Source organism: Podarcis erhardii, assembly GCF_964252035.2.
Source record: "Podarcis erhardii genome assembly, chromosome: 1".
Lineage (NCBI taxonomy): Eukaryota > Metazoa > Chordata > Lepidosauria > Squamata > Lacertidae > Podarcis > Podarcis erhardii.
Window position 1 is genome coordinate 95,196,511 of NC_138497.1, and position 14,452 is coordinate 95,210,962.

The 14,452-nt window shown below is 41.0% G+C and overlaps 1 protein-coding gene across 5 annotated transcripts; it reads right to left on the bottom strand.

Moving 5' to 3' along the window:
• Positions 1-988: 988 nt before the first annotated feature.
• Positions 989-13,870, bottom strand: FAIM (Fas apoptotic inhibitory molecule). 5 transcript variants are annotated; one of them, XM_081873773.1, is made up of 5 exons: positions 13,642-13,870; positions 6,983-7,110; positions 4,279-4,507; positions 2,343-2,392; positions 989-1,442 (listed from the first exon to the last, which is right to left on the bottom strand). In XM_081873773.1, the coding sequence occupies exons 2-5, from the start codon at positions 7,091-7,093 to the stop codon at positions 1,296-1,298; spliced, it is 537 nt and encodes a 178-aa protein (XP_081729899.1). In that variant the 5' UTR covers positions 7,094-7,110; positions 13,642-13,870; the 3' UTR covers positions 989-1,295. The 5 variants fall into 5 exon arrangements, with proteins under 5 accessions (XP_081729899.1, XP_081729897.1, XP_081729898.1 ...); XM_081873771.1 differs by lacking the exon at positions 13,642-13,870 and adding an exon at positions 13,507-13,634 and having other exon boundaries at positions 6,983-7,106; XM_081873772.1 differs by lacking the exon at positions 13,642-13,870 and adding an exon at positions 12,748-12,828 and having other exon boundaries at positions 6,983-7,106.
• Positions 13,871-14,452: the final 582 nt, after the last annotated feature.

The window sequence follows — 14,452 nt, forward strand, 5'->3', positions numbered from 1 at the left end:
ACACTGCTAGTAGGTCTCTTGACTTATTTGACAGATCCAACAAAGTTTGTAATCTCAGTTAACAACAACCAATAAAAGGCTCCCCGCTTAGCAACAACTAAGTGTCTTCCCCCAAAAATTGGCTGCTGAAAACAAAGAAAGCTTTAAAGCAAGCCAGTTGTATGTGAGAGAGGATGTGTAGGTGTATGCAGGCACTAGAAACAAATTCCCGAGTAAGCAAAAGCTGCACCTCACTCATTGGGTTGACTTCCAAATAAATATTCATAAGATTGTGCTAGAAGTGTATGGTGTACCATGTCCAGCCACTATTTTGGAATGTGGTAGACTTTGGAGCACAAGTGAGATTTCATTTTTCTCAAGCCTGAAGTTTGCTTGCCCCCCTTTTAAAGATTTCAGTAGTTCAATACTATGTAATATGCACAGTCACCTGAAACTTCCAGTCTGCTACAGAAAATCCCCAGCATATTTATTCTTGCATCTATTTTTTTTTAATTTCCTAAAGGCAAACACTGGATTTTGAAAATGCACAACATGACTCATCCTCCCTTGTGTAGTTGCATGCATGGGAGCAGATCATTCAGCTCAATGGACTACTTTTCCTTGCTGCAAGTGCCCCACTATAACCTGCTATATATGAGTGGCGTTTGTGCCTCCCATATGTAGATGCAGCCACATCACTCACTACTCACTAGGCCCATGTGCTCAGGCTGGAAGTACATGGGGTACCAGTAAAGGGAAGGACTGGCTGGATCTATACATGGGAGAGACACATGGGGCTCCCAGAGCAGGTCATAGCTGGGCACTTGTGCTCAGCAGAAAGCTGCAGGAAAAAGGCAACCCATGCAGACATGGTTCAAGTATTATTGATAAGCAAAGTTGTAAAAAGGCTTACTGAAAGAAAACACTTCATTAGTTATACATTCCAGTTTTCTGAGGACGCAACACACTTATTTTAAAGAGGATACAAAAAGAATATGACATTCTAACATTTAAATGAACAAATTTCACTACTGTGTTTTATTCTGCACTTATTAAAATTTTCCATGTAAACAATTTCTACATTGGTCAAAGTTCCTCTTTAGTGTTCTAATATATAAATTCTTTTTACAAAAAAGACATCATATTCTCATTTGGTCCTTCAATAAATTTCATATACAGCAGCTAGAAAATAAGAACAGCACAAACTGAATATACCATGAAGTATATATTAAAGTATATATTAAAGTAATCAAGTACCACAGCAATTGAAAATCCCTGATCTTTGTATCTGCAATAGTCAGAATAATGGAAAGCGATTACAAAGGTGCTGTGATTTCTTCATCGTCTACAACAAGCATATGAAGAATTCCTTCTCTTCTTTTCCCACTGCTGACAGCTTTAATGCAACAGTTATGCTTTCCAATACTGAAATGTGTTTCTGTCCCATCATCTACAAATTCTCCCTGGTACGAAAAAGGAAAAATAAATGTTGAACAGGTGATCAAATGTATTCAAATACTCTAATTGTTCATTAACCACCAAAAGATTGTTCTAAAAGCAAGGGTAGCTAACTTGTAACCCTCCAGATGTTACTGAATTACAACTCCCATACAGCTCCCTGATCAATGCCCAGGTGAGCTGAAGTTGATGGGAATTGTAGTTCAGCTCCATCAGGAGGGCCACAGGTTCTGATACACAGGCAAACGTATTCAAAATCATCACAATGCACTTCATAGAGCAGCACCGAGCTTAGACTGTCATGAAATTGGTTAGATTTTAAAGGTTACATTGCTGACCAATGCTCTGTTCCCAAGTTTTATAAATTCCAAAGTGAATGAACTGTTTAATTGTTCCATTTCCTATGGAGGAAATTTATCGCACACTGGTGGCCTAATGTGTAGTCTATGTCACAAAGACAAGAGAATAATTTTTTCCTATGTTTGAATAACACTTCAAAACACTTAAATACCATTCTATAAGTGAGTAGCTTTTAAAATCGTTCCCTCATTTAAAAGTCTTTCAGTCAACCCTGGAATGGACTCCTTGGGAAGATGATGGACTTTCCTTCCTTAGAGGTTTTTAAACAGAGTCTGGATGGCCATTTGTTCTGGATGTTTTAGCTGAGATTTCTGCACAGGAGGGGGTTGAAGTAGCTGAGCCTGAGGTCCCTTCCAACTCTACAATTATATGAAAGAAGGAACTGGTCAAGTGTACATTTCCTTGCTTTTAAAGGTATTTAAACCAAGTTCAAATTTTTCACTTATGGAGGGGGTGCGGATAACATTGAATATGCATCTCTTAATTGTAACTTTAGTCCATTTTAATTTAAAATTTTTCATTTTGGAATATCTATGGTTACATACCGCCGTTTCCACTTTTTTACCATTGCACCAGACATCCATTGTGTCTTTTTCTGTTAAAACAAATAAAAGGACTGTCACTTAATCATAACATTTTCTTATATTAAAAACTATTTACTATAACGTATGCATGTCAGATATGTCCAGACCAAGGCTTCCCATTTTGTATCTTATATTTAATTTTGATTTAGGGCTTGTCCACAATTTCAGCCATTATTTAGCTATGAATTCATTTCTTCTCCATTCAAATTAGACCACAGTAATCCACACCTGCATGTATTTGAATCTGTATATGAGGAGCAACTTTGGTCTTTCCTTTTCATCCCAGTAGGCATTCTCTTTAGTGTTTTTGTTCCAGCCTTCCAGCTTGTTGATTCTATTATGCTGCATACATCTTTTATTTTTTTAAATCACCACCCAGGAAGTGTCCAAAAGCACAAAGACAGGCGATTTTAAATTCTCAACACACTCTTTCTTGCTGTTCCATGCCTGTGTCTTGTGAAAATCCAATCTTATCCACTGAACCTCAGTTAAGCAAAATCTCCCTTCAGATTTTCTGTGCATAGCTGATTCAATGGGTAACATCAGATTTTTGCAAGGCACAACTGTGGGACAATGATAAAAACTCTCAGTTGCAGGGGAACCAATTAGTACACAATATGATCAAAGTACAGGTGAAGCAAAAGTGTGGATGAGCTCTATATCAAGTGTAGTTTTGCACCTTAGCTAGAGTGATGAAGACAATGCTTTGTACAGCCACAGTCCAAGCCAGTAAGATTCTGATAACATGAGGTTTTTCTTCCTAATGGACATGTTGGAGCCTAACAAGGGGTGTGTTAACCTACCTATGGGGTTGCCACCAACTAATCTCACCTCAGTGTGTTTTGTAAAGAGAAAATATGGGATGTAATGTTCAGGGTTCTCATAGTGCTTGTAGGGGGCAGGGAAATACAGGTGTGAGGGTGTCATTTTTTTCTTCTACCAGAGCATGGGTTAGTAGCATTCCCAGATCTCTGTAAATGCTAGCTATGCCCTTGAACAGGTTAGATGGTGCAGGGCATACTTTAAAGAGAGTTAAGAATATTGAGACAAGCATTGGGGCTTGTGTGCTCTCCCTTTCTTCTCCTGATGTTGCATGGCAGGGAGAATTATTATTTTTTAAATATATGTTTACTGGCTTTTGAGAAATAAAGAAGGAAAAAGTCAATAAGATTTCCAAATCAATCAAAAGGGGGCGGGAGTAACTGTAACCATAACTGTGATTGAGTATATAATCTTCTTCATCTTCAGTACGCATTAAGAAATAAATATGGAACAATGGGTTAGAGTTTAAATCAGTTGGTTGGGGAGGGAGAGAACTTTGAAAGTACAGTGGTACCTCGGGTTACAGACGCTTCAGGTTACAGACTCTGCTAAGCCAGAAATAGTGCTTCAGGTTAAGAACTTTGCTTCAGGATGAGAACAGAAATTGTGCTCCGGTGGCACGGCAGCAGCAGGAGGCCCTATTAGCTAAAGTGCTGCTTCAGGTTAAGAACAATTTCAGGTTAAGTACGGACCTCCAGAACGAATTAAGTACTTAACCCGAGGTACCACTGTAATCCAGTTTAGCATTACATGCAAATGTCATCCAGTGCCACTAATAAACAAGCCAATGGTAAAATGATCACTAACTCAGATTACTAAAACATACTGAAGTGTTCATATGTTTTTTTCCATACCAAAAAGGCCCTTCACTAATTCCCAGGAGGTTCTAATGATACTCAGAGCTCTCCAGGATCAGGCTCCAATGAGATATTTGTTTTATAGTTTGTTTCAAATAAAGGAGTCACAACAAAAATCAGTGCTCTTGGAATGGCACCACAGCATGACTAAACAAAATATATGGGAATATATAGGACCATACAAAAGGCAAACATGGAACTATGTAAGAATAACCTACCTAATACAACCCTGTAATCTGTACAATCCAAGTGTAACATCCAAGTACTTGTTGTTTTTGACCTGTTCTCCATGTATTTTGTGAGGCTCTTGCCATTAATTTCCAAGGTATATTCATAGGCAAAGCCACTGACAGCATCAATGTTAATAGTAGCCTTTGTTTTAGATGTTCCGACAGTAAATGTCTCTTTCCCCACTAATTTGAACATCCATTCTTTTCTCATTATTTCCTGAAGAGAAAAAAAATAGCACTGATGTCAACATATATATTTGCTTCAGTACTGAAAAAAGGAAACATCACATAGCTTTCTGTTTGTTTACATCATAAAAAGAAAGCTTGATCTCAAGTACACATTTCAGTTTAATAAAAGTGTTACATTACAAGGGAAGGTAATACAACTTGAGCAACTGGATGGGGTATTTTGAGACACAGCAGGAAGTACAGTTACAGATAGGTAGCCGTGTTGGTCTGCCATAGTCAAAACAAAACAAATTCCTTCCAGTAGCACCTTAAAGACCAACTAAGTCAGTTCTTGGTATGAGCTTTCGTGTGCATGCACACTTCTTCAGATACACTGAAACAGAAGTTTCCAGACCCTTCTATATAGTGAGAAGGTGGGGAGGGGTATTACTCAGAAGGGTGGTGGGAATGGGTGATTGGCAGATAGCAGGAAGTACAGTTTTGCTTTGTCCCCCCTGCCCCACCTTGGTTTTAATGTACAGTAGTACCTCGGGTTACATACACTTCAGGTTACATATGCTTCAGGTTACACACTCCGCTAACCCAGAAATAGTGCTTCAGGTTAAGAACTTTGCTTCAGGATAAGAACAGAAATCGTGTTCCAGCAGCGTAGCAGCAGCAGGAGGCCCCATTAGCTAAAGTGGTTTTTCAGGTTAAGAACAGTTTCAGGTTAAGAACAGACCTCCGGAACGAATTAAGTACTTAACCCGAGGTACCACTGTATCTATGTGGGCATTTTTGTTCGCTTGTAAGCTGCTTTGGGTTGTCTTGGGCAAGATAAAAGCAACTAACAAATTTAATAAATAATAATCATTATTATTATCAATGCTAAAGGGACCTAATGCCAAAGCTAATTCACGGATGGCACCTAGCCCTTGTACACCTATATCACATTAATAGGGGCATGTTGTCCTACTTTTAGACAGGATGTCACTTAACACATTTATGGTGGGAATTCTCATGGGAAAAGAAGTGTTGGCAGGCAGTCTCTGGTATAAATGCAACAGGAGGCCAATATGGATTCAAGATTGGCCTTGCTGTCATTTATGGGGTAGAGAAAATTGCTCGTATAATAGTTCATCTCCTAATAGCAGCTTACAAAAAAACCTGCTCATTACTGGAAAAGCAAGAAGGATTTTGTGCTGGGGAGATGGTTTGATAAGCATTTGGCAGTTTGCAATAGCAGAAAAATTCACAGCAGAGGCAGATAGGGAAGGAAACTTTCCATGAGGACTGTCTCACCTATTGCTTAGAAATCATTTTTGAAAGATTATTTAACCTGTGTTTGGATCTATACAGATTACAGAAAACATATATATATATATGCAAGCAAAATGATATTGCAAAACCAGCTAAAGCAAAGTACATACATTGTACCACAGATCACTGCCCATCTCTTTTATTTTTTGGGTGTTGCTATTAAAATTCAAAGGGCGAAAGGACTGCACTTTCAGACAAGTATGCGTGGACTTTCACATACCAAGAGAACTATGGTGATAAGGCCTTAAGGCCTTTTTCCTAATGGTAGAAGTTTCACCATGATATTGTTTGGACTATCAGCAAAGCCTAAGCTTTCTTTCTCATATCATACATATCATGTGGAAAACCACATCCTGGCAGAACAGATAGGCATGTGTCAGAGAACAGCTCTATTACTGGAGCTCTGCATATACTTATTACTAGGGATATCACAGGAATAGGGGCATCCAGAAAGTCAAATCTCCTGCTCAGTTTCTGTAAGAAGAATCAAAGCAGGAAGCACAGCCCATGTTGAGTGGACTTCTTGTCCGGATTCTATATGTGAACATATCCATTCACCAGCAGCCCATCCCAGAGCAAAGATTTAGATTAGGGGCCAGGCAAGATGGTAGCAGTAGTGCAGCAACTCCTTGGACTGGACAGACTTCCTTGCCTCTTCCCTCTTTCCCCTTTGCTTTTCTTCCCCAAATAAAAGAGACATAACCAGCATTTATGTTGGAATGCCTCCTTCTACTTCATATAATAAAAACTGAATGGAACTGTAACTCCCATAATTTTTGGCCACGGCTGGGGATTATATGAGTTGTAGTTCAATTTCCGGGATCTCTAACAGAAGGAAACATGACAGTACACTTCCATTTGTTCTGGGAAAAAAGCAAATGCAGAAGGAGGAAGAGCCCTGGAGTGTGAGGGGATGTCCTTTCCAAGGAGCTAATGCACTATTGCTATCACTGCTAATATTTTAAGAAAAGTAGAATATCTTCTGCAGAAAAACCAAGTGTTTTTCCACTACATGTTTTAGATTTTAGACCAAGACTTTAAATCCACATTACAGATCAGTGACATAAATTTAATCTAACAAACTTCACAGAAAATAACCTCTTAAGGACCACTGTTTGGTAAACCAGGTTAACTAGGTTTTACTGATATAAAAAAACTCACTGTTTGTTTTTCATACTGTGTGCTTTTCATGTAAGAATCCTACCTTTCCATCCACATACACAACACGTTTTCCTGAGGTGGTCCCATGTTCAAATTCAATTTTGTGGATGCCATCACTTAAACCTACTTCCCAGATAGCCACTAGGTCCGTCATTCTGTCCAGGTAGCTGCAAGAATATATGTTTAAATACAACTGATTAATAAGTAGTCCACAATTCAGAGACCCCCTTTAGGTATGTACAAAAATCTGCACATGTATACTCCATACCCCAAGCAGATCTTTATTCTGAAGTCTGCTTCTGAACAGCTTCCAAATATTGTCCTCAGGTTTTGTGAGACCTCTTTGGAAAGAGGGATACTAAAGGCTACATTCCACTTGCCCTTGAAAGCCTATCAAATGGTGCCTTAATCCTGTAGTGTTGTTTTTATTTAGGTAGTCTTTACCTCCTCACCCAAATTCTAAGCTACAAGGAACACAGCAATAATCAAATTATATTAGAAATGGAACAATACTCAGATCACAAGACAGCCTGAACTTTTTTTTTTGTGGGCATTTACTTTGACAAATACAAATAGGATTGAATCTATTTTGGACCCTTGGACTCTAGAAAGGCTTTTGATCTAACACAGACATACACTAATAGGGGACATAAGGAGGCAATTTTGTTGATCATCCTCCAGCCTCCTGAAAACCAGCTCCTTAGAGCTGGATAACTCTCCAAAACAGTGTGCAAGGTGGCATGGTGGTTTGCAGGGGGAAATCAGAAACATTGTCTCCCCTCTTCCACTAGTAGACATCTCTACTGCATTAAAAGTCGAAGTGTATTGCACCCAAAACTATTTAAATAATGCTTTCCTTTATCAAATAGATCTCCTTAAATAAATAAACTTTTTGAACCGGCTCCAATTGTTATCTGTGTCACTGTAATCAAGTTTAGTAGTAAACCCAGAAATAGTGCTTTTTTCATATTTTTAAAAATTATTTCATTTTATATGCATTATAAATATAACAGACAAAAATTTAAAGATGAAAAACAAAACTATAAAATAGGCATGTAGAATGAGTAAGTTGTACTTGAGTTAAAATAGCTAAGTCCAAGTAAAGACTATCAACTTTATCAAATCATCAAGTTTAATTCTAGATGAAATAGTGCTTTTTATAGTTTTCTTGGCCAGTATTTGCAACCTAAAATATAAAGAATGAAAACATAGCTCAAGTTAAAATTCTGTTTGCATCTCAAATTAACTCATCTTATATGCATATTACAGTAAGCCTACTATTTAAACTATATTGATAGCACAAATCCTATCACTATTAACATCTGGGAAGGCTTTCCCAGACCTCTTACAGCACAGACTACTTTTTACCTTACATCATCTTCATAGTCAGTACTCTCATCACGGGATGCCATAGCAATCAAAACAGGCTTTAATCCATTTAGCAGCAAGAAAAGAAAAAGCAGAACGCTAGCAGCAGCAAAGAAATGTTGAAAACTATAACTCCATGTTTATTAGGAAGAAATCCTTTCCCAGTTTTCATCTTGTTTAAACACTATGGTTAGGATTCTTATAGGATTAAACACTGTTAAATATAATGTAATAAATCTGTCCATTATGGCAGTGCACAAAGTAGTGGCAAATATAAATCACTTTGATCTACAGGCTTATAAAGTACTAGATTGTTTTACTAGGGCTGTGTATGCAACACTTCTTTCTAGAATAACTGAAGACTGAGTAATTGCTTTTTCTATATAGTCTGCACACAATCTAGATCTATTGGATATATTTTTGCTCCTGAAAAGTGCTAACTGAGAAACAGAATTCATTCCAAAAATAATAAAAGATCATTGTAGATTGTTTCCGCATTATCCTGCAGTGTGCCCAATGAAAACAGATGTACATGGTCCTGACAATGGGAGGTGTACCCACACATGCCCAATACAGTGGTACCTCGGGTTACATACGCTTCAGGTTACAGACTTTGCTAACCCAGAAATATTACCTTGGGTTAAGAACTTTGCTTCAGGATGAAAACAGAAATCATGCAGCAGCGATGCAGCGGCAGCAGGAGGCCCCATTAGCTAAAGTGGTGCTTCAGGTTAAGAACAGTTTCAGGTTAAGAACAGACCTCCAGAACGAATTAAGTTCTTAACCCGAGGTACAACTGTAATCTTGTGAACAGGCATATACTGTACAAAGATCACTATCAACATTTCATTCATCATCCACCTGAGACTTGTTCAGGGAAGAAAAAGTGTGAATAACGTAATCAAGGGAAGAATCTTCTAATGCATAACAATAACTACACCCATTCTTGTGGATCACAAGATCTAGAATTGATCTATATTGAAAGCAACATGTTGAGGACCAGCATGAACGATTCAAGATTGAGAAAAGCTACATTTTTGTCCTACAAATGGATTAGCGTGTACACAGCTCAAGTTTTTATTTGCTAGTTATTCAAAATGTTTCAAGTTACATCAGCTTTGCAACTATGTTATTGGCCCTCAATGACTTTTACAAACATACTGTCTAGACGCTAGACAATTGTATTTTAACAATTTGCAGCAAAGAGATGGCCTGAAAGGACAGTTTTGCCAGAAGGTATCTACTCAACACAGACTACAAAGTGATGGCTATAAACAAACCTGAGTTACATCATGGCTCTGGATTGGGTTGACAGCTCTACCAAGTGTTGAACATGTAGTGATAAGTGATACTTTATATTGAGACTTAAAGGTAAAGGTAAAGGGACCCCTGACCATTAGGTCCAGTCGTGGCCAACTCTGGGGTTGTGGCATTAGCTTGTGGCACTCATCTCGCTTTATTGGCCGAGGGAGCCAGTGTAGAGCTTCCGGGTCATGTGGCGAGCATGACTAAGCCGCTTCTGGCGAACCAGAGCAGTGCACGGAAATGTCGTTTACCTTCCTGCCGGAGCGGTACCTATTTATCGACTTGCACTCTGACGTGCTTTTGGACTGCTAGGTTGGCAGGAGCAGGGACCGAGCAACGGGAGCTCACCCCGTTGTGGGGATTCGAACTGCCGACCTTCTGATTGGCAAGTCCTAGGTTTAACCCACAGCGCCACCTGAGTCCCATATTGAGACTTATGCTGAACATAAATAACCCAGTATGGCCTATTGGACTGACACCAGGACTTATTTAGCCCTGGTATCAAGAGATGCCAGGAACCAAACTGGGACTTTTTGCAAACCCACTTTAAAACATGGCTTTGGGGTGGGGGTGGGGACTGTGGCAATCTCAATTAGCTTTAAAGACAGGTTGCTTATTTGGAACATTATTTGAGAAGTCATCTATGCACACACACATCTGGGATATCCACCTGCACAGAACAGCAAGCAATTAAGAAACTCTTACCTGGAACCTGCCAGACAACAATGGAGATATCAATAAAGCTAGGCAGGCAAGCAAGTGAAAACCTAGCAGCTACAGACTGATAAGAGTGCTGGAAAAATAGACCAGTGATGTCATAATGTCACCTGTGTGTGACTAGACACTGAAATCTAAGAATTAAAGAGAAATTCCCATTAAGCAAACTCCCTGTAAATCAAAACCACTGATACTGCTGCCTCATATTATTTTATCCTAACTGTGTTTCTCCATCTTTTCTTCCTGGAGGATAAAAAAGCAACTGGAGGATAAAAAAGCAACAATCCAGTATTACACTGTGTGAAATCAAGACTGAAGAGGAGCCCTGAAGAAAATCAGAGATAAAAGGCCTATATTTTTAAAGAGCAATAATAAAATAGGAATAGAAGGAGATAGGAGACAGAAGCAGTTATAGGGAAAAGAGAATGTAAAAAGAGGTAGGAGGAATGAATGAATGAGAAGAGGGTACAAGTGAAGGAGATGGGTACAAGAAACAACTGGAGATGAGGAAAATACTTGTGTGAATGTGTGTGTGTGTGTGTGTGTGTGTGTGTGTGTATAAAACAAAATAAAAAAATTCCTTCCAGTAGCACCTTAAAGACCAACTAAGTTAGTTCTAGGTATGAGCTTTCGTGTGCATGCATGCTTCTTCAGATACACACAGTATATCTTCAGTGTATCTGAAGAAGTGTGTATGCACACGAAAGCTCATACCTAGAACTAACTTAGTTGGTCTTTAAGGTGCTACTGGAAGGAATTTTTTTATTTTGTTTTGACTATGGCAGACCAACACGGCTACCTATCTGTAACTATATATATATATATATATATATATATATTCCTCTTCAGAGCCTTAGGATCAGCAAATTCTGCCTAAAACGTAGAGACTGTTTCACAATATCTCCAGGGTCAATGTCTCTACTTAGTGTGAGAAAAGCTGAACTATGAAACTCCCTGCTGCAATGATATTGATTAGACATCAATAGAAAATGTCAGTAATTGCCAGCTTATTGTGCCAATCTCTATCTCCATCCACTACAATTTTGTTTAATAGTTCTATTCTACACCACCACTGCTTGACTAGTGGACTTTAATATTTTCAGCCCTCTCAAGGAACCTCTGGATTATAAGAAGTGTGGGAGAGCTACTCACCAAGATATCCCAGGCTTGAAGTACTTTTTTTAAAAAAGCCGCAGCCCTTAAATTAGGCCTGGAAGCTCACAGGCAGCCCATGTGATTTGCCCAGAACCAACTGGATGTGGTCCCACCTGCCAGCAATTCACACTGAGAAAGGCTGCAACAATCTGTGCTCGCTGCCATTTCTGAGCAGTCTTCAAGGAATGAGAGCACCAGGGACAAGAATATGCCAAAGAGAGGGGGTGAGAACACACAGACTAGTTTTACACCATTATTTACATCTGAGGACCGCTGGGAGGTGCATAGAGAGAAGAAATGCCATAGTCATAGCTGTAAACTTACAGATTTGAAAATAAGGGACCAGCAGCCAAAATAAGGGACCTGCAGCCTGACCTGTTCCAGGCACTCCAGTCTTCCTATCCTCCTGCAGTCTGGTCAAACTCATGCTGGGTAGCTTCGAGAACACTGTCCAACCAACTTTGTAACCAGAGGTTCAACTGAATAGAATCTGAATCACATGCACCACAAGGCCTATGTAGCCTCAACTTAAGATGGCTCCCTGGCCTGGCTTTGCACTGCAAAGTTTGCAGCAGCACGTGCAACAAAATGGCGTCCAGCATTCAACCCCCCCCTCAGCTTGCATTAACTAGCCACACACAAGGCATGCAAGCTCCACCCCCCAGTCGTTCTTAGACTTCTTATTGGGTGAGCAACACAGCCAAGCAACACAGTTGGAGCCTCCCTCCTACCTGGCCGGCAGGGAGGGAAGGAGAGGAGCTGCTTCCTTTGAAATTTAAGGGACATCATTTAAGGGACATCCATCAATAAGGGACAGCAGCGGGACATGGCGCTGGAATAAGGGACTGTCCCTTCAAATAAGGGACACTTGACAGCTATGGCCATAGTGCATATGCCATAGCATATCCAGACTCCTTCATCTGCCCCAACTGCAGCAAAGTATCAGTCTCTACAGCCACAGTAACTCTCCAAGGGCTTGACTTCACCCCCAAAGGCGCATTCTTCCATTGTCTCCAGAGGCAGACAGATGTAGCCAACAACAACATTCAAGGAATGAGAAGGTGAGAAAACCCTGTCCATGCCACAAATTCAAATACCAAAAGCATGTGGAGAATATGGCTCAATCTACATTTATAGCATTCTAGATTCTTCAATGGAAGGGTCACCAGAGGTATCAGAAGCATCATCACCAGGCTTTCTCTATGTGTTGCATTTGGTGGCTCAGGCCAAGTAAGGTTGGATGTATATCTAAGTGTGCATTACCTTTGCAAGAGGATGCTTCTTTATTCCTGGATTAATCTGAAATAACTAGGAGAGGTGGGTTCACCATCATTCATCCTTCCACTCACAGAGTAAAAGAAAAAAAGTTGTTTGTAGCCTAGGGAAGGATAGCCATGAATAGTGTTTGTGTCCTTGAACTCGCATTCTAAGGGCAATGCAGTTTGTCTCTAGGGCATATGTGTGCAAAGCGGAACAGAAATGGTCATGTAATCCGGATTAACTCCCTGATGCCTTTTTAAATCAGCAAATGGATGAATCACAGCCCCCCTCCCCTCTTTATAGTCGAAGCGGGAACTCCAGCCACAGGTAGTCGTTGTGAGTAAGGGGTGGCGGTTGTTAATCCGGAGTAATAAAGGCAGAGCCAAACAAACGGTCTGCTGCTTTCAAGGATTTTACAGGGATTTATCTAGGCCGGGGCAGTTGAAAGATACACACAGTACAGGGGTGGAGGAGGTGCGTAGATGGCCTGGGATAGAGGGGGCGAGGAAGAGACGGGCCAACCGTCGTGTCGGCTGGTGACAGGGCCTCCCCGCTTTCTCCCACCCCACGGAGTCCTCCCGAAAGCGAGGCCTTTTTCCTGGGGACAGAGGCGAGGACCTGTATCTATGGGCGACGGGCCCGTAGCGCTACAAACAACTCCAACCCAGGCGAAGGAGGAGGAGGAGATGGAGCTAAAATGGCGGGGCGGGGCACGACGAGTTACGGCGACTCTGCCCTCCTCCCTCCCTCTCCCTCAGATACCTGCGCGGCTCTCCCAGACCGTTACTCGGCTCGCAACGGACTCTCCCTCCCAAAATGGCGGCCAAGCCTGGAGGAGGAGGAGAGGGAGAGGCCGCCCAGCGCCTCTTCCTTCCTCCAGCCGGCAGCTCACCTGCGTTTGCTCCGTCCCGCCTGTCCGTCAGCGGGCTGCTGCTTTCGTCTCACCCCGCCCGCCCTGCCTCCGTGGAGCAGCTTCCCTTCTCCGGAGGGAGGCCTCCCTCTTCAGCGCCACCTCTGGAGGCGCCTCGGCTGCTCGCTCCCCAGTTCCTCCTCTTCTCCTCAGGCTCCCCAAAGCCACGCGGGCCGACTGTTCCCCGCCGCGCCACGCTTAAATTTATTCAAGGATGCTTCTTCGTCGTTCTTCCTTCAGCGCCCCTTCACCTTTTCTTCCATCATTACTTTTCCTTACTCTTTTCCCATGAAGCAGCTGCGGATAGGGCTTGTTCCTAAATCAGGATTTATAGTCCCTCGGGAGAAGGAAAAAACAGTAACAACCCAGTTCGGATTTATTTCAGAGGAACAGGCGTAGGCGGTTTTTCTTCCGCGCTGCCTGAGTTTTGCAGTACTTTTCTTTCTCTCGGATTGCTGGAAAGAGATCGTGTCGAATAGTCTAGAAACGTAATGTAATTCTTTGTACGCAAGCAAGAGTATGTTACTCTTCTATGTTGGCTAATAGCAAAGAAATACAGGATGGCGGCTGCTATTGTATACTGTATTCTCATCTGGGAGAGTTTGCTACGTGCCCTAGCCATAGGTGTGGAAAATTCAAAGAGTCTTAAAAACCCAATCCTGTAGACATTTTACTCAGAAGTAAATAAACCAGACTGCTTCCAATGGGATTTAATTCCCAGATAAGTGTTCATAATGACTACAGTCTTACGGTTCAGATTAATGTGGGAGCCTTTAAGGAGCAGCAAAATCGAAACGA

Excerpts from the sequence above, each read along its gene's own strand:
- FAIM (XM_081873770.1), bottom strand. The coding sequence starts at position 8,351 with ATGGCATCCCGTGATGAGAGTACTGACTATGAAGATGATGTAAG. Across the intron at positions 7,107-8,307 it reads GACTATGAAGATGATGTAAG|CTACCTGGACAGAATGACGG; the intron begins GTAAAAAGTAGT and ends ATATTCTTGCAG. Across the intron at positions 2,393-4,278 it reads AGATTACAGGGTTGTATTAG|AAAAAGACACAATGGATGTC; the intron begins GTAGGTTATTCT and ends TTGTTTTAACAG.